Genomic DNA, 23686 nt, shown 5'->3' with positions numbered 1-23686 from the left:
GCGCTGATTCACAACTACTGTTTATTGGGAAACGCAAAGAATATTCGCCGCGAGCTCGACATGTAGGTGGCGACAGCGTCGCGCTGCTAGTGTGGATGCTCCGCTGAGCGGCCCGTAAGAATGCACACTGTGGGCGCGCTTCGTGCCTTTTTCCCGCCGTATGTGCGTACTAAAGGTGCAAACAAGAGTGGTATGCTGTAGTTCGGTTCCTCAACGTTCAATTCACAGCATGGAAGCGGCAGTCAGTTTTCATTACTACGCCAAAAAAAGCGACGAATCTCAGAATGGCCGTGATTGTGACAATGAAATTGTACGCTGTGGCTCGTAGCAAGCTCGATCTTTCCAGACTATGGCTTTGAGCCTTCAATAAAAGCATAAATAGAAACAAATCAGGAAGCCTCGATCTCTAAAATTCAGTTTACAACGGCAATCTCAATCGCTTTCACTGGTAGCATGACGCATTATTGCATTTGTGGAAGGCCCTGAAATGGTAACACTACTTAACTGCCCCGAAATTCTTTCTAAGAGCTGACGATATTTTTTGTGTGTTCAAAAGGCAACATAAAATTACTGAATTTTGATCAGCGCAGAGATATAAATGTAACCCCTCTAACGGGTCTTTTAAATGAAATTTTAACGACTCTGAAGGAAGGTTTGATAAATAACGGTTTAGGATCCCTTATTTACGGCTTTCGTCACAAGTGAACTTGCGAATTGAATTGTCAACGCACGCAGTACAATCAACATCTCATGTTTAGCTAGGTTTTCGCAAAGTGACAAGCAGGTTTACAGTGTGCAAGCCAAGCTTCTGGGACCTCACAGTGAGCACAAATTTTCTGTTACGGCTGCTCTGTTGACCATTTGCGTTCCTTTTAAAATCTAACATGTGCCTGCAACAGCGAGATGTGTTTGCATTCTTGCGTATAAGGTCGCTTACGAACCCTAAAGATGGCAATAAATGAAGTTGCGCTGTTGCAGATGTAGTAAAACATTTCCTTTTTATTTATTGTTGCGAATCAGCGCAACGGGTTCCCGGTTACTACTTTGTTTTGTAAACTGAATATCGCCTTTGTCTTGGCATTTAATTCGTGATGATTGGTTAAGAAATGAAATTCTGTGCATTTAGTTTTTTTTTTTTTTTTTTTCTGGAAGGGGGGGGCGTCCTGCAAATGTTGCAAGAGCAGCGAGAGCGAGAAGAGAACGCATGTAAAAAAAAAGCCAAACTGTGGTTATAAGTATTACTTACAATCGAAACTACACTAGGCGTCGTGTTCTGTAGCGGACGTATTTTCAAAACTGATTAACCCCCCTTTGGTACGGGATTGTCCAGGAATTGTGGCTCGCCTTTTTCAAAATTGTATTGAAAGCAAGCATTGTGGGAAAAAATAAAAAAAAAACAGCGAGTCATGGCACACACCTCTCACACATGTGGGCAACAACGTGCATTATATTACGCGTTTTCTCCTCTTTCTTTAAACTTAGGTCCACCTCAAGAGGTTAAGACGTGACCATATTAGGCATTTGGTTATGCTGAGTGAGACACGTTTCTGGACAAGGTGATTCATGTCGGATTTGAAAATGATATATATGAAAATGACACACAAAATGCCACATGACAGACGAAAACTCAACTGCTTAATTTTACCGAAAAATCCCCCCTAAATACTCTTGCCCATCCATAGAAACGTATTTTAAATAATACGTAAAATTAGCAACTCGATACAATTGAATAAATGTTTATTCCTCCTCCTGAGTATAAACAACGACTTTCCAAAAATGGTATTTATTTTAGAAAAGGTACGGGAAGGACCCGATCACACAGGCGCTTGCGGGTGTAAAATACGTGTCCGGTAATGTATGGGCGATAGCGCACGGGTCGTGTGCAGTGTAAATGTTTTTGTTTGCTTCTTCTTTCTATAAGGACACAGAGCAATTTTACAAGGGTGTGGAATTTGCACGCGTATGCACAGGTCTTGTCGCTTCTTACCCGTTTCGCGCACTAAACTTTTATCCTTTAAATAATCAGCACGCCACCTTCAAAAAGCACCCTTCGACGTTCCCGAAACAGCAAACGACTGCACTCAACAATACGAAAGTGCAGTGTGTGGAAGCAATGTTTATAACACGTTTCACACTCAAGCGGTGACCAGGGCGAATATGTTTCGTGGAATTAAACCCGCGCATTAATCCGCAACGGCCACTGATTATTGCGTTTCTAGAGGAAATGCGCAAGCAGAGGTAACTATGTCATTGCTCACTGCCAAACGAGCACACATATTGGTTGTTTTGTCGTGTGCAGCACGCGTCTTGCGCCGCACGCAACGTGAAAAAGCAGACGACGCGAGAGCGCCATCCACACTAGGAGCGGTTCGTCCCGCCGCCGCCAGGGGCCGACTGTGTTCGCGCTCGGGGCGAATATACACGCAAGTGCGCACATGCACAGAGGGTCAAGAAAAGGTTGATGCTGCTGTGCATACAATAATGCACTAAAAAGACGAGAAATCACAGGAAAAAGCATTTCCTAATATTAAGTACTCGTGAGTCGGCGCTTTGTGTTGTCCCTGTTTCTGTTGTCCTGTTCTTTTGCGCACTGTGTTGTTTTGTGGGAACCATCACTGCCCCTCAGTTTGTGTGTGTGTGTGTGGGTCTGGTAAAAGAAGTCCCCCCGCGCTCTCTCCCTGTTCTTCCCTTGCAGGAGAGCCCTGTGCGATCCCCTGAAGGAGGTGCGCGTGGCCGCAGCGAAGACCTTTGACAACCTGCACTCGACGGTTGGCTCCCGGGCTCTGGACGACATTCTGTCCCCGCTGCTGCTGCAGCTGGTGAGCCTCTCCGCCCTCTGCACTTCGAAGTGCTGCGGATCGGGACACCGCTCTTTTGTTTACACGGGCCCCCTCCTCCCCCTTCCCCCCCCCTTGACACGTTGCAGGGCCAGGGAGACGCCGCCCTGGCCGAGTACACCCTCGACGGTCTGCGCCAGGTGATGGCCATCAAGAGCCGAGTGGTGCTCCCCTACCTGATACCCCAGGTGAGGCTCCAAGGAGGAGTAGCCCGCCACCTAGAGTTGTTTCGTGCTTAATATTGCCGCTGTTAGTAGCTCGACTTGTTGTCACCTCGCCCTAAAGGCCAGCTCATGATGGTCGTCATCAGACCTTAATTTCAACTGGGTGATAGAAGAGGAGGATGTAGACTGAACGCGATCGGCGAGCACAACAGCCATTCCTCGCTTGGCATCAGCTTTCTGATCAATGAAATGTTTATTTATTTATTTAGTTGTTTGTTTGCTTGATAATTAATTAATTGACAATGTTTATAATTAACAGTGTACTTAAAAACCAATGTTTGTCACTTAATTAATTCATAATTTAATTAATAATTGGTTGGTTAATTATACTTCAGAAACCCCAGTGCAGGGTGTTACGTGAGAGGTGGGCTTTTGTACAGGGTTCCTTCGATGTGCGTTTTGAACAGAACGGGGCTGGAGTGATGCACGACATGGGGTGGGAGGTCATTCCAATCCTTGGCTGTTTGAGCAAAACATGAGCATTAAGTTCTCAGTGCTGTCCATGACGATATGTACTATAGGAAATCTGTGTCTAGTGTCTAGGCAAGCCATGCTGCAGCAAACGCGCCATCATGTACTGGGTAGAAATGTTCCATTGCTTCTTGGGGTAGTTCACCATCAGCCTCAAAAGTTGCCTTTTGCCGGAAAAAGAAAAACAAGTTATTGTAAAAGATAACTCAAGGTTGTTTTATTAATATAAAAGTGGAGCTTCAAAAAATTTATTTGTTAGATTATTTAGAAGCTTCATGCAAGATGCACAAGAAAAAAAAAATTTAACCTTTTTTTGTTGGGTGGGGGGGCTTCAAGGGCGAACAGAAGCCATGTGGCCAGCCAGGCCTAGTAGGAGAGGAAAGCTTTGGTGCTACGGTGGCGCCCATGATGGCACCTGATTGTGGCGACAGTGTTTGTATGAATGCGTGTTGTCCATGCTCTAGCATGTGCCCGTTCTCTGCGCAGCTGACGACGCCCCCAGTGAACACCAAGGCCCTGTCGCACCTGTCGGCCGTGGCCGGAGACTCCCTCTCACGGCACCTGCCCAAGATCTTGCCTGCCCTGCTGACCGCCTTCAGCGCCTCTCTGGACACGCCCAAGCAGCAAGAGGTGGGTTGGCCTGCCCACAGGTGTGGTCGTGAGCTCATGCGACATCCTGAATATCCGGGTTCTGTACAGCACCATTCAGACAGCCTACTTCAGTAATTATCAGGATTAAGGGAGTAATTTCATATCGAATTTGGCTTCAAAAACAATTTTCTTGGAAGTCCAGTAGGTGGTATAACTTTTGGATTTTTTTTGGCGTGTGTTGGTGGCAAAGTGGTGTCTCGAAAATGCGCGCGTATTTTTGCTTGTTCAGGGCTGAGAGCCCAATGTGCCGTGTCTGTTCTGACTGCACAATGGCAGTTTTTCGTAGAGTCATTGAGAGAGGGTGAGGTGAAGAGTGGTGCGGAATTGATGAGCCTAAAGCTCGGTAATTCAGCAGCTTGTTTGAACTGCAAGAGGTGTGTTCAAGCAGCTTACACTTGTATACTGACAAGTTGCACCTATGTCTTGCGACCATGAGTGTGACAAGGCAGTTAAGGTGAACCTAGAGTGACACAAGAGTCCGTAAGCGCATGCAGTTGGACCAGTTATCTCCATTTATGCAATTATAATGATTACAGGTGGAACTTCCGCTAAATCTGCATTTTTGTGGAAATGCAGGGGGTTACGCGGTCCTGGCTGTGGGGGTACTTGGCAAAGAATGCTATGCATTGAAAACGTTCAACGGGAGGAATTGCTCATCTGCGATGTGTGAATGCGAAGACGGCATGCAAACGTGTAGAACCATGGTGGGGATTCAAAATAACCAAGGGGAGGTGGTTACGAACTCTTCAATGATTATGTGCTCCTTTGCTGGTCATGAAAAAGTTGCGCGTAGCATATCGTTTGTTGGCCACATTGCCTGATAGGCGTGTTATTTCTCTGGCTATTTTTGGAGCATCTTTCCTTTTTAGGAACCATGAAGGCAACCTTTCATCTTGGTGGTCAAACCACTGGCAGAACAGGGACAAAAGAAGAAAGACGATTCAGTGCTAACTGGCTGTGTCATCTTCCTGCATTTGTCCCTGTTTTGTGAGTGCTTTTATGAGGAGGACATCCATCCATGAGGGATGGGGGAGTAGGTGGCGCCCAGAGGGTGTGGTGTGTGTGCGGTATGTGTGTGGTATGGGGAGACTCTGGACTCAGGGGAGTCACAGAGTGAACGAGCGTGTGAGTGGTTTTGTGTATAGGGACAGTCCGAATACGAATAAACCCTGACACTTTGATCACCAAAATGCCTGCCTACCAACTCTTCCAATTGTCTATTCTGCTGCAGGACAACCTTTGCCTTGTCCAGAAAGATTTGGCTGCAATTATTCTCTCTGACTCTGTTGTGATCCTCCACAGTGGCTCAGTGAAGGATGAGGGTTTGATTTCAGCCAGGGTGGCCGTTTTTCTGATGGAAGTGAAAAGTGAAAATACTGGTGTGTGGAGATTTTGGTGCACTAACGAAGATCCCCAGCTTGTTGAAATTAATCTGGAGCCTCCACCACTATGGTGCTCCTTATAGCCCCGCTGTAGCTTTGGCGCATTAAACCCCGCAATCAATCAACCAACACCATCGTGACGGCATCTCCTCCCTCCTCTATCCTCCTCGTTTCCTACGGCCATTACTGGAGGTGGAGACAACCTTTGCCATGTTTAAAAGATTGCACAGTTTCTGCCTGCTGTACCTTTTCTGGCCAGCAGGAGCCACAGGGTTTGTTGGCCACGTTGCCTGATGACTGCGCTGTTTCTTCGGCCACTTTCGGAGGAGCGTGTTTCGGGGCCCCTTTAAAGTGGTGGGCCGTAAAAGGTGACTCCGTTCGAAAGATTCCCCTTCCTTTCCGGGCACTGCAGGAGCTGGAGCACTGCCAGGCAGTGGTGCTGTCGGTGAGCGACGAGGCCGGCGTGCAGACAGTGGTGGAGCAGCTGCTGGCGGGCGCCCGGCAGCCGGAGCAGCGCCGGGCGGCCGTGGCCCTGCTGTGCGCCTTCTGCGGCGGGGCCAGCGGAGGCGGGGGGGCGCACGCGCGGGCGCCCCCCCTGGCACCGCACGTACCGCAGCTGCTGCGTGAGCTGCTGCGCCTGTTCGTGGACACGGACCGGCACGTGCTGCAGCTGGCGGCCGAGGCCCTGGGCGCGGTGACGCGCACGCTGGACGCCACCCAGCAGCTGGAGTGCGTGGGCGACGTGCGGCAGGCGGTGCGCTTTGCAGCCACCGACCTGCCCCGGGGCCAGGAGCACTTGCCGGGCTTCTGCCAGGAGAAGGGCATTGCACCCATCCTGCCCATCTTCCGCGAGGCCATCCTCACCGGCGTGCCCGAGCTCAAGGAGCAGGCCGCCCAGGGGCTCGGCGAGGTGAGCGCGTCTCTCTCTCTCTCTCTCTTTCTCTCTCTCTCTCTCTCTCTCTCTCTCTCTCTCTCTCTCTCTCTCTCTCTCTGTATGTGCCTGACTGGACTCACTCACTCACTCACTCACTCACTCACTCACTCACTCACTCACTCACTCACTCTCCCATATACTGTCAATACATTTGCTTTCTACGGGACGGAAATGGACGGCCCCATAAGACTCTAGTCCTTCCAAGTTCTGTTCGGTTCATCATTGCAAATCAGAAATTAATTTTGTTTCAACCAGTCCTTGATCTGTGCCTAGCTTTGCTGGTCATCCTTCTGCATGGAGTTGAAGGGAACTGAATTTTCTTAAGCGTTGTTTGTATCAAACATTTGTGCAAACCCCCTCGAAAATTCCACTTTCTAGCCAAGCCATAGATCCACTGTGTGCCAATGTGGTGCCAGCAGAGAAGGTGTAGTTTGTAGTCAGTACCAGAGACAACACACAGTGGCAGCAGTTGTGTCAACCAGAGGGACGGTAACCCGGACAATTTGTGACGCTCACCGCAGTGCGGGTGTGCTCAGGGGGAGCTGTGTTGTGGCCACGCAGGTGATCCGGCTGACAGACCCAGGCTCCCTGCGCCAGTCGGTGATCAGCATCACGGGTCCGCTGATCCGCATCCTGGGCGACCGCTTCAGCTTCAGCGTCAAGGTGGCCGTGCTCGAGACGCTGGCGCTGCTGCTGGCCAAGGTCAGTGGTGCTCAGCCAGGCCTTAAAGGGACGCGCAACTGATTTTGGTGGAGTTCTTCCTTTAGCTCGTATGAAGACCTGTGTTTTATATAGTGGGGTAATCGCAAGAAATTTCTGAATAAATTCGTTGGAATAATTGTAATTGTAAACATGTTTCACAACTAGAAACTTACACCACGTAGACAAAAACTGGCTGCATATTTGTGCTGAGGATGTTAAAGTACACTTACTGTGCAAATCTCAAGCCCGTAGGTTGAAAAATACAAAAATATCCTGAAGACCAGTGTCTCCCCTTAATGGGGGACAGCTCTTACAACTATTTCTTTTAATTTTTAAGTAAACTCTTTGAAGCTTGTCAGTCCTGCTGCTTTTTTCGCACTGATTTCAAATATGGCATTATTTTTTTCAGTTGTTGAATTAGTTCCCGAGATAATTAGAGATAATTAGCCATTTTTGGAGGAACAATACACAAAATATTGTTGTCCGTAGGACTGTAATCTTTACATTTTCCAATGGGCATTAACAATGGTTCCTTGCCACTGGTGCCACCAAAGTTTAATGAGCTGTAAAATTAGTTCCAAGCGGTGCATCGTAAAACCGATTCTCTTTTTGCACTCACCAGGGTTCATAGTGTTGGAAAATGTAAAGAGAACAGTCCTACGGACAACACTATTTCGTGTATTGTGACTCCAAAAATGGCTAATTATCTCTGATTATCTCGGGAACTAATCTACCAACTGAAAAAAATAATGCCATATTTGAAATCAGTGCGAAAAAAGCAGCAAGACTGAGAAGCTTTAGAGTTTACTTGAAAATTAAAAAAGTTTTTTTAAGAGCACTGGGACGTGCTGCTCGAAAACTTGTCCTCAAGGAATCGTGCAGTTGTTCAGTATTATATTTGCAGCTTGCGCTCCAGAGGTACTCAATATGCACCAGTTGTATCAACAACTGGTCTGCAGCTGGGCACAAAGAGGAGCCAGCATGGGGCAAGTTGACTAGCCTGCCTTTATTTGGTAGAAAGTTGAAGTAGTGCTCAAGTGCTTACGGCTGCTACCGTAAGTCATAAAAAAAAAAAACAGTGGGATTACAAGCAAACGTTGTCTAATTTAGTGTTTCCTAATTTGAAAAGGAAGCTTTATTTTATTGAAGGAGTACTGACATGAAGTTTTCGTGTTACGTTTTTTTTTTTTCCCCGCTGTTGTGGGTGCCTACCAGCCCAGTAATCATGGAATGGCACGATAGACGGTCGATCACAGCGTAAATAATTTTTTATAGCCTCGTTTATCCGTGCCCGTTTCTGTTTCGACTAAACGAACACCGAGGCGGCCGCCATGGCAGGAGGGCGCGCATGACGTCACCGTTCTCGTCACACCACTGCCAGTCAGGATGCGTGCATGTCCAGTCTGGCTTTGGTTTCCACCATCTCCGCGTGCCCGGGCAGCATGACGTCAGTCCCAAAACCGTGACCAGAACCACAGCCAGAAAGTGGGCCATGTCACAGGGGTCCTCATGTCGGCAGTTTGGGGCTAGAAGGAGTAGATGGCATCATACCTATGGTGATTGCAAAAGGGTATCCATTCTGAGGTTTCTCATGTGCGCAAAGATTAAAATGGACTTGTAATACGTTATACTGGACGGTTACTGTTGAAGCTTGCTGGGAGATATCTCCGTGTACAAAGGAAGCCTTTTACATACTTATGTAGGCTTTGAAATTTTATGTCGGTAAATGTTTGGCAAAGTCGAGCACTTGACCCCTAGGTATTCCGCCAGTACACCTTCCCCTCAGCTTCAGTGAAGCAGGGGTGCTCGCGCCAGCTGGGCTGTGAACTGAGGTTTCAAAACTGGTGTGTATCGGAGAACTGTGCTTTCGCTGTGGGTTGTACCACCGCACTCGCAGTGCAAAGTGCGAAAGCCTTGCCGTAACAGTGCTGAATTCGTGGTCAGAGTCCCCCCCCCGTTTTAGAGCGTCCCGTATGAAACCTTGTCCTTGTGGAATCATGGCTGTCGTTTAATGATACAGCGGCAGCTCTTGCTGTGGGTGTTGTACCGCTGCCGTGCTCGGGGTGTGCGTGAAAAGGAGCCTTGCTGGAGCAGTGTCTCATCTCTTCCCTCCCCTCCTCTCCCTGGGTGGTGGTGGTGGCTGCCGCAGGTGGGCGTGCTGCTGAAGCCGTTCCTGCCGCAGCTGCAGACGACCTTCCTGAAGGCGCTCAACGACGGCAACCGGCAGGTGCGGCTCAAGGCCTCGGTGGCCCTGAGCCACCTGATCGTCATCCACACGCGCTGCGACCCGGTCTTCCTCGAGCTCCACAACTCGGTCAAGGGGCAGGACGACCCCGCCGTCAGGTGCGGCTGCGGGCTCCTTCGCGCTGCAACAAAGGGAGCGTTCAGCTTCACGGGGGGATGCGAGTTTGGCTTCTTTAAGGGGTCACAGGCATTAAAGTTCAGAAAAATGTCCAAAACCCCGTTATTTTTTAAAGCAACATACAATTGATCCCATTACAGTTAAACCTCGATGTAACGAACTTCAATGTAACGAAACCCTCGATGTAACGAACCACGGAATTTTTCGTAACTTCAAGTGTATGCACACCATGTATTTTCACCCTCTGTGTAACGAAGTCCCGTTTGCCGAAATTTCAATGTAACGAAGTTTCACGGAGAACTAGGCACGAAATTTAAGTTGTAGAGGTATATTTTGGGAGACGCAAGCGCCGAAATGGGATCTCAATAAAACGCAAACGGCAACACGGGCCGCCCGATGCCGCGGATGCAGCGAGCCGCGGAGTCTGAGCGAGCCCCTTGCTTAAAAACTGTGTGGCGTGCATACACGGGTGGCGCACTGTTTCTGTCGGAGCCTAATCGTCTACGCGGGCATCAGCGTGAACGGCATGGGGCGTTTTCTCACCGCAAAAACGCGCCCCGCAAGCCATATGCGCGCTGACACAGTCGCGGAGACCACCCGCGCGATGTGGGGTAGCTGCAGCGGCGGCTTATAACCGCTCGCTGGAACGCAACTCAATGGGCAAACGAGAGGGGCACGCGAGAAAAAAAAAGCGTATAACGTGGGCGAAATTTTCACAGTAAAACCATAGTAAAACGTCATGCGCGCCTCTTACGAAAGCGCCCACCAAACATCCTCCGCGTGGTAAGCCTAATCGCCTCTTGCGGGGCCGCCGCCGCCGCATGCCGCCGCTTTGCCCTTCGTTCGAGTTCGCTCATGCTCGTTGGGTTTCATCGTTCCATCAAGCATTTGTGAAGCTTTATGAGCCTTGTGCGGGCGTTTTTTTTTTTTTTTTACACCCGCGTCTGCGATTGGGGAGGCGCGCACCCTATGGCGGGAGCTTCGAAGCGCTCGGGGATGCCGAGGATATTCGATTGGCGCTTTCATAAGCGGAGCGTAAGACGCTTTACAGTGAAAATTTTGCCCACGTTATCCGCTTTTTTTTTTTTCTCGCATGCCCCTCTCGTTTGACCCTCGAGTTGCGTTTCAGCGAGCGGAAGCGCTCGCTGGAGATACATCGCGCGGGTTGTCTCCGCGGCTGCGTCAGCGCGCCTGTGGCTTGCGGGGCGCGTTTTTGAGGGGAGGAAACGCTCCATGCGGTTCACTCTAATGCCCGCGTAGACGATTAAGCACCGATAGAAACAGAAATAATGCGCCAGCCGTGTATGCGCGCCACGTTTTCTTTTGCAGGAAATGCTTCACGGGATGAACACTTCATTAAAACCGCGAATTTCAATGTAGCGAAATTTCAATGTAACGAAGTAAATTACGAATTTTACCGACTTCGTTACATCGAGGTTTAACTGTATAACAAACGCAATTGTCACGGAGAATTTGTTTGTTATAGTTGAAATTTGTAACAAATGTAATAAGCTTTTTCTGCACGCAAACGTAAGCATCCCCTTAGTGCAGACAGTTTACGTTTTATACAATGCCTCTAAACAAAATGCTATCTAGTTCTAATTCCCCCCCCCCCCCCCCCATCTCTTTGTACTGTTTTTACTAATTAGCTGTCTTTTCTTCCCTTTTCCTTTTCCCCTTCAGGTAGAATAGCATGTCAGTGAACACATCTTGGCAGACCTCTCTATTTTCCTGTGTAATAAAGAGCCCCTCCCCCCCCCTCTTTTTCTCTCTCTCTCTGATTCCCTCTCTGAGCGATGGTGGAGTCATCTTTGTGGCCAACTGTCATATGATTGGTTTTGGCGAAGTTGTGATAAAACAAGGGTTACAGCATGTGCAGTAAAGTTGGCTTTGCCACAAGGCATTTTTGCTGTGCTCAAGACAAGCGAAGCTTCCCTTGAAAAAACCATCCTTTAAAGGGACCCAGAAAAGCTTTGTGAAGGTGGCAATTAAATGCATTCAGGTGGTAGAACACATAAAGGGGGATTTTTGAGCCAAGTGTGAGCCCCATACATTGTACGGATAATTTGTAAACAATTTTTGAAGATCGCCTTTCTCAGCCGATGAGTGCGCCGCCGCAGTGAGCCGACCGCGACTGACGCAACGCCGACCGCGGCTGACGCAACGGCGAGGCGCCCCCTTGATTCGGCCGATCGTCGGCCGCTGGCAACGTCACTGCCATTGGCTTCCGGCTGCTCTTCCTCCTTCCTGCGCGATCCCGAGGCAAAGGCGGGCCCGCAGCGATTGACGCGTGCCTAGGCGCAGGAATGTAGCTAGCGGAGAACGGAAGTCGAGCGTCGCGATGTCACATGGCTATTGCCAGTGTTTCCAGCTGCTTTGAAAGAAGCAGAGAGGGAGGAGGAATCGATCGGCAAGGGGGGAGAGGTGCACTTAATTGCTTCTAGCGCAGCTAATACTGAATGTAGATCAATACTTCCAACGGCATTGCATCACTATATCGATACTACGCGACAATAAAGGCCTTTTGTAACTTTTACAAAAGGCTTTTCTGGGTCCCTTTAAGGATGGAATGGAGCTGAGGGAGTCGCCAAAGGCCAGTTCCTTCCTGCCAACCCCGCAGGGAGACGATGCTGTACGCGCTGCACCGGGTGGTGGCGGTGGCGGGCAACAAGATGACAGACCTGATGCGGCGGAGCGTGACGGCCACCGTGAGCCTCTACCTGAGCTGCTCCGAGGACGGCTGCCGCACGGCCGCCGCCGGCTGCCTCGGCTCCCTCTGCCAGTGGCTGCCCCCAGAGGAGCTGGCCGTCTTCGCCCGCGACCACCTGCTCAGTGAGTCTCCCGCTGCTTTGTTGGCGCTGCCGGCGCTTCCCTAACGGGCGGCCGGGCCTCACGTCGCGAGCACTCGGCGCAGGGTACCGTGTAATGCGGAATGCAGGTCGAGCCAAAATATAGGTCGATCCCCTTACTTGGTAGCCAAAAAATGCAAAAAAATAATTCGGTACACAACATTGTTTTATTAAGGCTATAACTTGTTTCGTCTCAGGTTGCTCGTTATAGTTGTCTGAAATGTTATCGGACGACTGCTCCTTTCTGGCTGTCACCTACACGGCAAGTCGTCCTCGGTGCAGTCCAGGGGATTGCTTATGCAGCACTTCTTAAACACTCGCAAGACCATGTTATCGTGAAGCAAGCGCGAAGCATGGGGCATTCGTGTGGAGACCATAGCGAGAGCCAGTCTCTGCAGGCGGCCAGCAAACATCTTGGGGCATTCATTCGTAGAGACGTTGCACGGTGCTCGCTGATCGTATAAATTAAGGAGAACCCGACGTTTCAGGGCCAGCTCGGCTTCTTCTTCAAAGGTAACTGGAGCCACACTGTGCCCATTGTGGCCCCAGTCGCCCCTGAAGAAGGAGCCGAAACATCGGGTCTTCGTTCTCTCTACAATTGGCTGGAGTGTAATTATATTTCTCAGAAGAGAGAATGTCCTGCTCTTCACTAGGTTGAGTAGAGTGTTGACTGGACCAGCACCTCCTTTTCACTTTGAGGAAGAGTACATTAATCTGTTCTCTCTCTCTCATTGAGAGGGATTACAGTGTTCTCGTCCTTCTCAATGATTCTTTTTGAAGGGAAGTGACTCTGGATTTTTCTACTCCCCGTTTGCCTTTGTCTGGGTTGTTTTTGTCTGGAGCTGCTGTTGCCCCAGTTGTCCCTCATGTGCGGGACGGGGCGACTTGTTGGGATGCCGGGTATGATGGGATGGGGCCTCCTCCCCTGCAGGCGATGATCCGAGCGAGGACTGGATGCTGCGCCATGGCTGCAGCGTCACCCTCTCGGTGGCCCTGAAGCAGGCCCCCGAGCGCATCCTGACCGAGGAGTGGAGGGAGCGCGTCTTCAAGACCCTCGTCAAGTACATGACTGCCGACCGGGTAAGATCCGGCCACCTCTCGGTGGCGTGCTTTCGTGAGGAACACCCGTAAAGGCCAACGGCACTCAAAATTTCAAGCTCTTGCAAACGTTATTTCCGTATAATCTGCCTAAAAAGACTCCATGTTACGAAAGGGAAGCTGAAATACGAGTGTGTATCCGTGGCTGAAACGATCATCAAAAAGCAGAGATTTTGAAACTGAAATAGAGAAGAGCGCGGTCATCACAGCCAGGCTGAAGTGATGTTCTAGCCGGCCCAGCTGGCGATCGAGCGGCTGCACACGGCCGACCGGCCGGAGCAAACCTGTGCACAATGCTTCGTCCTCGCTGCAGCTTTAGGAGAAGCGTGGCCGGCAGAGCTCAACCGGTTCTCCTGGTTGGCCGTGGGAAAAAGCGCAGGGCCAGCCGCAATGTCACTTCCGCTTCATGGCTGTTTGCGCGATCCGCCGGCATGTGCAGTGTCGCCTGCGACGGAGCTATTTGAAACGTTTATAACTGATTAACAACACATCTTACGGGGCTACCAGTCATATTCCAGTTGGTTTGGTGGTATGTACTGTACGTGCAAAGAAAATTTGACCGAGGTCAAATTTGAGTTTGAATTTGAAATTTGAAATTTGGCCTTTGACCAGGTGTGTTGTGGGAAGTGTTTACAGCAAGTAGAGGGCATTCAGTTGAGTAAAGGAAGCAAACTGCGTGATAACGTTAACCCCAAAAATTGGTGTTGTTAATCTAGGGAGTTCACAAATTATGTGAGGATAAAAGTGACACGAAAAACGTGGCAGTTTAAATAATTTCTTAGCCCACCTGTCACATAACACAGTGGGACTGTTCTCGGTCTGGCTGGGCTGTGGACTCTCAGAGAGGCAATCCGGCGTTCGGTTTTCACACATATTTCTATGGCATGGGGAATCGCCTGACTATCCGCAGGCTTTCTGCGGTAAGTTTGAGACTAAGTGTAAGAGCGCCTGGTATGCTAGGTGGTATTTGCCCACAGCCCCCTCGTACAACGTTTTCGTGCGAGTGGCCAAGCTGTTATTTTACGTTAGTGTTGCTGCACACTTGTCATGCAGGATTCGATAGTCTCGTTGCAGTCTGCGACTTTGAGATCTCCTCCTGTGTATCCTAACCATGTGCTCAGCCTTCTGTGTACAATTAAGTCTTTTGACTTGGCTTGACTTGACTTGATGCCCCCCCTTTATGGAGTGCTCCCTCGTGCTGTGTTGCAGGTGCCCATTGTGATTGGTGGTGTGCGGGGCACTGGCCACTGCCTGCGCCACCTGCTCGCCACCGACACCAAGGAACTGCCCCAAGTCCTGCTGACAACATTTGCCAAGGTGCGTGGCCTGGCTGCCTGCCTGCCGAAGCACGACACAACACTGAATTGCCTTAAGCGGGGGGCCTTAATTTCACCCGCCGCAGTGGCTCAGTGGCTAAGACATGCTGCTGAGCCCAGGGACCCAGGTTCCGCTCCCAGCTACAGTGGCCACCTTCCAGATGGAGGAGGAAAACAAGAATGCTCACGTGTCGAGATTTTGGAGCACATTGTAGATCACCTGGTGGTCAAAATTAATCCAGAATCCTCCACTACGGAGCATTTCATAACCCAGTTGTAGCTTTTCAACGCAAGAACCCCAAGTTTTGAATATTAGATTTTCGATTTCAGGCGTAACACTTGTCTGGGAAGAAAAATTGCTGCAGAAGCGAAAGGGAGGTATGTTGTCACATCTGCGCCAAGAAATGAAGCGGCCGACGTGGATCAGACCCGAAGAAGGCGGCATTTACTTGCAGTCACAATGTGTGATGTAGATGCTGTTGTTGCTACTGAAATGTTAATCTATGTCATGAGGAATTTATGTGATTGATAATGCCAATCTCGAATGTGGTGAGGCCAGAGTGATGGGCGAGTAAACTAGAACTGCTGCACTAAAGTTTGCTCTTCAACCAGGCTAAGGAAACGGGTCCAGCATATGAGTCATAAACTATTTGATAAGTTTGTCTTCTTTTTAGCTGTCAAAGCCTGGCAAAATGTAGCAGGTCTTTCTAACTGGACCATAAAGGACTGGTGACTAACGAGAGAGGACTGGTACCTAAGTGCCATGGTAAGATGTGCGGGACAAAGTCCAACAAGTGAAGTTTGGTAGAATGCAGAGGTGATGCTGCAGCTACTTGCCATTCCACGCAGCAATGCTGAATGTGGAAGTATGTTTAGCGCCACGAGAGTCCTTCAAATCATTGAAGGACGCCGGCAAGGTTAAGAAAACTAGAACTGAATTTCGGTCCTCGCTTTTTAAGAAGGCTGTCCGAGACTTCTTACAGTAAACTGTCACCAAAGTGGACATTCTTTTGAGCAGATTTATCCTGACAAGTTTTTGAAGCTTGTGAAGTCCGCGACTTCCAGGTCTCTTCACAAGTAACGAAGTTGGCGCTCTCCATTTCAAGAACCAGGAGTAGAGTTTTTCATGATGCAAGAACTAAAATACACACCCTAAAAAACCACCTACCCCCCCACCCCAACCTTACCCCGCAGTCTCCAGAATTTTCACGTTGCTGGGATGGCAGGTCTGGAAGTATGATAACCCGTATTTACACAATTGTAAGTCGACTCAAATGTAGGTCGACCCCCACAAAATTGCATCTCAAAAAAAAAAAAAAATGTGAGCGCAGCCTAGAAAATCGTATCACGAAGAGAAGCTCTACCGTCAACCCACACGGCGTCTCTACTCTACCATCAATGATCGATGCTCCCACAAGAGCCGTGCGCTCGCGGTATGCGCGGTAGATGTTAAAAAAGAAAAGCTTTTGTAAAAGCACCCAGAATAACCATGCGCTGTGGGTTGAGCGGGAAGAGCACACCCGCTGTGAGATGACAACCATCGAAGCAACCGGCAGCAGCCACAGCCGCGCGATACCAAAACAAACAACATGGCGGCTGACGGAAGCGGCCGCGCCCGATTTACTAACCTTCCACCATCGCGTCGGCGTTGCGCGGGCAACTTTTTCACGCCGGCGTCGACGATTCCGCGCGTGCGGCAGCTTCTGCTGCTTTGAAGTTCTACCGTTCTACCTTGCTATGACACGTGACGAGCGCGGCAGTGGGAGCAGCCTGACAACTTGCCCCAGCTGGCTGGCGCCGCCGATGTTTAGGCTTACCACGGTGGCGGATATTTTATTGGCGCTGTCCTTAGAGGCTAGCGGCGCGGATAATGCTTTATAGTGTCGTTTTGGACCACATTATCAGCTCCTTTCCTGCACAAACGTCTTCGTTTGTGCCTTCAGTGATATCTTAAAGAGCGGTTAAAAGTAGGGGTGTGCGAATATCAATTTTTTAATTTCGAAGCGAATTCGAATAATAAAAACAAAGTTCGAATCGAATCGAATATTTTTCGAATATTTTTCGAATACGAATACTTATTGTTTTTTGTAAAATTAATGTTTTCACCGTCTAGAGACACAAAAACTGCAACTTTATTGCACAACAAATCACACAAAGTAAAATTAGGAATTACACAATACCATTGCACTCAACAGGTTAAGGTCTGCACTCACTTAAATGTTAACATGGAGAAAGGTTAACTGCTCAAAATGTTCGAGGAGCAGTGACAACCTCCTGCTCGTCACCACTTTACCAGATATCGAAAGCAGCCGCTCACTGAGACCCTAGTGGCTGGCATGCCCGAGCCCGTGCACATTGCCGCGCGCTGATACAGTAAAATCTTGATGATACTAATCTCGCGGGACTGCGAAAAATATTCGCATCATCCGAAATTCGTATGAGCCAACACAGACCAAAAAATTTAGCGCTGAAATAAGTTTTCGTTTATTTCTTTTCTTACTTTCGCGTGAAGAAATTCGTGATTTTTTCTGCTTTTTTTAACCCCCATGTCACAAAGCAGTTCTTTCTGGAGCACGTAAAGCTTCGCGCTCGTCTCCTCACTCGCTGTGCCCAAGCTCGCTACATGCCGCAACAGCCAAGCGTGAACCGCATGGTGCGTTTTTGCACGCGATTCGCTCGCCTCGGCTCTGCGAGCGCTGTATTTTCACGCCCACATCGACGATTTTGCGCCCGCAGTAGCGCCTACCTCGGTCAGAAAATGACGCACGACGCGCGCGGCAGAATGGAGGAGCCTGACTACTTGCGATGAGATCGAGACAGCCGGCTTGGCTCCGTCGGAGATGGTTAGGCTTAGCACCCCGGCAAATATTTTATGGGCGCTTTCACTAGCGGCGCGGATGATGTTTTATAGTACCGTTTTCGCATGCATTATCAGCTCCTTTACCGCACAAGCAACTTCGTGTCTCCCTTGAGCCGCATTTTAAAGAGCGGTTAGAAGCGGTCGCTCGAGCACCCGCGCTACTTCGTGGCTGGTGCCGACGCCATGTTGACGCCGCCGGCCGCGCCGCGCGCAGCGTGGGGGTGGTTTCGCGGCGGTGTCAGCGCGTTGGGCGTGCGCAGAGCGTTTTTGCGAGCAGAAAACGACAGCCCGGCCGTTTCTGGAGAAAGAGTGACAAACAGGGGAGCGAGAGCCGTCACTTGCTCGTTCGGCAGTCGGGTGCCTCGCCGGCTTGTTCGTATCTTCCGCCGGGCCGCGCAGGTCCGTTCGTAACAGCCGAAATTTTTCCCATTGCAAACGATGCAATTTCGCCGGACTTTTCGGAAATTCGTATCATCCCGAAATTCGCACCCCCGGAATCGTATCATCAAGAGTCCACTGTAAATAAACACCGATACAGACACGCTCTGAATTTTTTTTTTTTTTTTTTTTAGTTTTGGGTGGTTCGAATGTTTCGAACAATAAAAGTGTCGTTCGAATCGAATCGAATACCAAAAAATTCGAATCGAATATTCGAAGTTTCGAATATTCGCACACCCCTAGTTAAAAGCGCTCTCTGGAGCTACGCGCACCTCTTCGCGGCTGGTGACGCCGCCTTGTTGCCGCCGCCGATCGCATAGCGCGCAGCATGCGGGTGGAATTCGCGGCAGCTTCAGCGCGGCGCATTTCCGCGAGCAGAAAACGCCCCATGCGGTTCACACTTTAGACCATAACCACGGGAACGAGGGTGCAAAGCTGTCCCCACCTCGTAGCACCCCCGATTTCTCGTTTCTCTTGCTGCTACTAGTGGTAGATGGTTCGACTTCGATTCTAAGTCGACCCCCCAACATTGGTTGTCAAATTCGAAAAAAAGGGTCGACCTACAATCGTGTAAATACGGTATGCGGCGGGAACTATGAAGTGGTGACTGGGTAATTTCAACCTGTAACTTCTTAAGGCTTGTCGTAAGGACAATAAACTACTTCACAGCATTCCAAACTCCACATCTAAGGCTAGTCAAAACTGTTCGTCTACTTCTCGTATTGCTGTCTTTTGGTTCCGCGGGCTTCTGGGAAAAACGCATTTCTGGAGGGCTGAGCACCTGTGAGCGCTGTGCATCAAACGCATAGTCTGACTGAATGTTCAAGTGAGGATGTATACCGAGGCTGGTGATATTAAAACAATTTAAAATGGGTAGCCATGTCAGGCCTATCATTTGGGAGAATATTTCATCAGTGCTTTCGCTACCTACTCTAGTGACATTCTCTGATGATTTTTTTTTATGCATAATATTCACTTCTTTCATGGTTGTGGGGCTTTGTTTGCTGCACGAAGAGCGCAACTTAGGTGAGGAGTGCCGAGAGACACTTCGTAAAGCCAAACGCATGGTGCCGCTTGCATAGAACATTCTTCAAGAATTCTAGGGACAATTTTACATTTGCTTTTACACTGTGAATTTAGTGTAACTACTTTCCGGTCATTCCTTCCATTCTGGTCATGTTTTATGTGTTTTTTTTTTCCTTGCTACTTTAGTATACAATGTCAAGTACTGCAAACACCACGAAAGAAAACTGGAGTGTGAAATTGTGACCGCTTTGTTACAACCTGCTTTGTTATCTCTGGGCTCATCACAGTCTACGGCTATTCAGATTTCTCTCACCACTCAACAGGTTAGGCAATGGGGTTGACAATGTTACAGTGACAGTGCGCTCCTCCCATATTAAAGTCCTCGTCCTTTCCACCGCAACATTCCAGCCACAGCTGTCAGAGCCGGGATTGCAAAGTGTGAAAATCAAAAGCAGTGGTCTCAGTGTAGGCCCTTGCGGCACACCCCTGCACGCAGTGCCTGAACCATGGGAGCAACGAGGTGAAGCAGCTGGTGGCGCAGACGGTCCAGTGGCTGTCGCGCAGCAGCAGCGCCGCCTCGGAGGAGGGGGGCGGTGGCGGCAGCCTGGTGCCCCCCGCCCAGCTGCTAAGGGCGCTGGTGCCCCAGCTGGTGAATGGCACCAAGGAGAAGAACACCATGGTGCGCGCCAACAGCGAGTATGCCCTGGTGGCCCTGCTGCGGCTGCGCACCTCTACCCAGGGGCTCGAGGTGGGTGGACCTTCTTTTGGCTCGGAGGAATGGTGCGCAGGGAGCAGAAATTGCCTCGAGCAAAGACACAAAAGTTTGTGGAAGCAAGCAGTCTGGCAAGCAAGTTTGGGTGCAGCTCGTGTCTGAGGGCAGTCCCATGGTGATACAACCTGAAATTGGCAGGGTACGACCATGTGTAGCCTGTGAAAACAATCCTGTTGATTAGCTTGTCTTTTTTGTGCTGTCGGAGCCAGGCAACGTGTGACGGGTCTTTTTAATTGGAGAAGAAAAGAAACTGTCTCCTTGTCTCCACGTGTGGGTGTAGCTTAGTTGCTAAGACAACGGGCTCACGCTGCACTTCTCTTTTGGCTCAGGTTTGATCCCTGGTGGTGCCAGTAGTTTTTACTTAGCCTGGTTGGGAGTTTCTTGTGGCGCACACCATGACAAAACCGTTGGCTTGTTGAGGTAGAAAGCGTTGCTTTAAAACTGGTGGGCATCTGGCTCCTCTCTGGTCATCTTGCGTTTATTGCATGTTTCTTGCTGTGTGGCACTGATTTTTTAGTGCTCCAGCACAACTCCCTTGAAGGCACCGCCTCTGCCCACATCACAAGTAGAATGGGACTCTTCAGTAGCCGGGGCATTGGTAAAAGGGAGAATAATGAACACCCTGACTATTTCGAGGACTCATAAATACTGCGGCTGTGCCAGATGACCAGTGCCAATCAAAACGACCTAGCAAAGGCTTGCGGAGGTTTTCAGAACCGTGCAGTTTTCCACGGGTGCACATTGGGACTTTGTAGAGTGAGCTAGCAGGCACCTGAAGGTCTGTGCGAGTAGAACACATTGTTGGGCAAGTTGGTGCATGTTTGGTAAAAAGTTGTGTTTGTGTTTGTCGTCTTTCTATTGTCCTTGTTGTGGTCACGTTCTCATTTTTACCAAATAAGTCTGTGTGAGTGAAAACACGTCATTAGAACGAGAAGCCATAAGGCCTTGGGGGTAAGTAAGGAGGCAAGGGTAAGGTCCCAAATCACAATGAGGCAGTGTGCGCTGCGCAATTTGCTCAGTTTGGTAACCTAACCCTTTGGAAAATGGCAAACCTGAAGGTCTATGTGTCCAGATTTGGTACAAATTTTTACATCAGTTTTTGAAGGAAGCCGTTTTGTTCTTTGTCCACTTATGGGTTTACTTTGAAATATCGTGTGCACCCTGAATAGAGAAGCCTTAGGGTGACATGGCACTTGGGCATCAGAAAATTGGCGCAAAAATGCCAATTTTCAGTGTATTTGTTCATTTTTGTGATCCTAGCACCCTTTCAGTCCTGACTGCAAATTTTCAGTACTAGTTGTAAGGCATATTTTGGGAGTTCCATTAATGGAAAAGTTGGCCTTGCAGACTTCAAAAAAATACCCGAAGGGAGGGGGGGGGGGGTCGAATGTATGTCCTGTGCACTTTGTGGTGTCCTTTTAGTTGGACTTTTCCTTTTTTTAACTTTGAAGTATGCACTTCCTATGCTGCTACTTCAGTTGAAATTGAGGTAAAGCTTATACCCCTGTTGCCCAACGTGTTTGCAACTGCCCGTTCCTTGTGTGTTCCTAAATCTGGGTGGCTGCTGCATGCGTTCTTTCACTTGCGAGACAATTTGGCAGCGACCCAAGCAAGTTTGTCGCCACTCCTACTATTATCACGGCTGTCCAGGGGTCTTCCAAAAGGTGTAGAGAGCATATTGCGGCAGCAGAGCAGAGGTGTACTGAATCAACTAAATCACCTGAAAAGGATATGCTGAACACAGGCTGTACAAGCTGAAGTGGAAACGGCAAAAAAAAAAAAAAAACGATCTGCAATGCTGAGCTTGTGATTGGCCGGGCAGTAAAGTCCAAGGGCGGGTGAGCTTGAAAGTGGGCACTCACTTTTGGCAGAAGGCAAAAGCAGTCTTGCTTTCGCATTTGGCAAAACTCGCTTGTGCCATGAAAGGTTGTGCGACCTAGTTACCTGATGCAGCAAATTCATTTTGTTAGTTTCTTGCAGCACTTGCCTATTGCCTTTGTACACTGGTGGAATGTTTTTTTTTTTTTAAGGTTCTCATATGAGAAGATGTCCATAGCTTATTTTTTATTTGTTATTTTGTATTTCTATATGTATTTGTCTTTGTATTTATTTTTTGTTGCCATGCATTATTTGCAGTTTGTGCTTCATCTGTTTCTTTGTCATTTGACCAGTATCATGAGGATTTATTCTGAAATAAGTACGTCCGTTGCCGTGTATCTCATACACTTTGTGTATTTGCGTAATGATGAATTTGCGAATCTGGTCTTTTTTTTCTTTGCAAAGAGAATTGCAAAGAGAATACTCTCACTTCAAAAATTTTACGAATTTGATGCTGTGGTTCACTTACATTGGTGGTTATAACATAAACTAAACATTTTTATTCTTTTCACAAATGGTCATAACTTGCCATCACACTATGCGGCACGAGTGTGCCTGCTCCAAAAGCATGGTGACCTGCTACGAAACATAATTTTCGCTGCTCCAAAGTAGTTTGGGCCAATCACATCACTGAGCCCCTTGTATGACATCACTGCTGTTAGTTGCTGCAGTCACTTGGTAATAGTAATTTTTCTTCTTTTGGGCTTTATAAAATAAATACCACCTTATCAGCCAGATAAACAACGGAAAGTGTGTTTATTCGAGCCAGTCTACGCAATGCAAGCAAGAACAGGAGATTGACTAATTCACTTCAATGTCCCTTTAAGGTACTTAATTGCTATAACAATGTAAATGCGCATCATTGGCGAAACGAAATGAAGAAAAACTTTCAAACAAGAGAAGAATCCAACATCCTTGGCTGCTTGTAGCCAAATTTAGCCATGCAAATCTTGCAATGAAGACAAGCAGCGTTTTACGCTTCACACTAGTAGACTGTTCTCTCTGAATTTCCACAAATTTTTTCAACTGCGAAGGCGTCTCCTTGGAGTATAAGTTGTCTCAGCAGGTCCAGTTCTGTCCCTGCTCCCGGTTCCCTATCCACTTCCCAATTTCCCATTGCTAAATTTTGTAGCGCTGACACATACAAGCTCAATGCAAGGGGACACGCATGCCTTATCCTTGTATGTGTCAGCGCTACAAAATTTTGAATGCCATACCAAGGAACTCGTACTAGCGCTCTCCCTATTCCCGAGCTCCCGATTCCCCCATCTACCGACTGCCCTTGAACCACGTTGTGACTGTGGTGTATCCATGCAGGACTGTCTGGCCGTGCTCGACCCCGGAGCCCGGGAGTCGTTGCAGGACGTGTACACCAAGGTTCTGCGCAAGGTGGCCTCCCACCCCGAGCCAAAGGAGGAGGACCTGGACGACGGTGTTCTCTCCTGATCGCCCCCCTCCCCCCTGCTGCCACCCCCCCTCGTTCCCCCTCCCCCCTTCGTCAATGAAATGATGCACAGAATAAAAAGAACACGTGTAAAGTTTACTACACCCCCCGTGCCCCTGCTGGTGTCTGCATGAGTGTACCTATTTGCCACCGCTGCCAAGCTGTCACTAGGCGTAGGCACTCCTTCATTCTGCTACGCCTCGATGTTTGCCGATTGTTTCCTTCAGCTATGAGTCTGCGGGGGTAACCAATGCTGCAATTTGGAGCCAACAAGATGCTTCATGCCTGGGGACTCTGTCACCCATTGGGAACCAGTGAGCTTTGTTTTGGGTCTCACTGAGGCAGCGCTGGTCATTTAACGCTGCGAGTTACTACGCTAGAGTGTACTTTGCACTAAACAGTAGTGCAGCTTAGTGATCTCAGAAATGCTGGTTTGGGTTTG

The 23686-nt window shown here is 49.0% G+C and overlaps 1 protein-coding gene across 1 annotated transcript in view; it reads left to right on the top strand.

Moving 5' to 3' along the window:
* Nucleotides 1–23348, top strand: part of L(3)80fj (lethal (3) 80Fj) — a 140807-nt gene extending 117459 nt beyond the window's left edge. Inside the window, exons 45-53 of the mRNA XM_077677967.1 lie at nucleotides 4019–4162; nucleotides 5978–6475; nucleotides 7061–7201; nucleotides 9351–9544; nucleotides 12184–12395; nucleotides 13344–13492; nucleotides 14720–14827; nucleotides 19647–19898; nucleotides 23118–23348. Of these exons, the coding sequence (XP_077534093.1) occupies nucleotides 4019–4162; nucleotides 5978–6475; nucleotides 7061–7201; nucleotides 9351–9544; nucleotides 12184–12395; nucleotides 13344–13492; nucleotides 14720–14827; nucleotides 19647–19898; nucleotides 23118–23246 (1827 nt within the window). The 3' untranslated portion in view covers nucleotides 23247–23348. The remainder of the gene's footprint in view (nucleotides 1–4018; nucleotides 4163–5977; nucleotides 6476–7060; nucleotides 7202–9350; nucleotides 9545–12183; nucleotides 12396–13343; nucleotides 13493–14719; nucleotides 14828–19646; nucleotides 19899–23117) is intronic.
* Nucleotides 23349–23686: the final 338 nt, after the last annotated feature.

Source organism: Haemaphysalis longicornis, unplaced genomic scaffold (genome assembly GCF_048455015.1).
Source record: "Haemaphysalis longicornis isolate Haplotype H1 unplaced genomic scaffold, Haemaphysalis longicornis Haplotype H1 scaffold_7, whole genome shotgun sequence".
In the NCBI taxonomy this organism is placed as follows: Eukaryota; Metazoa; Arthropoda; class Arachnida; order Ixodida; family Ixodidae; genus Haemaphysalis; species Haemaphysalis longicornis.
The sequence above is the reverse complement of the archived record's forward strand: the minus strand, read 5'-3'. Positions and strand labels throughout refer to the sequence as shown.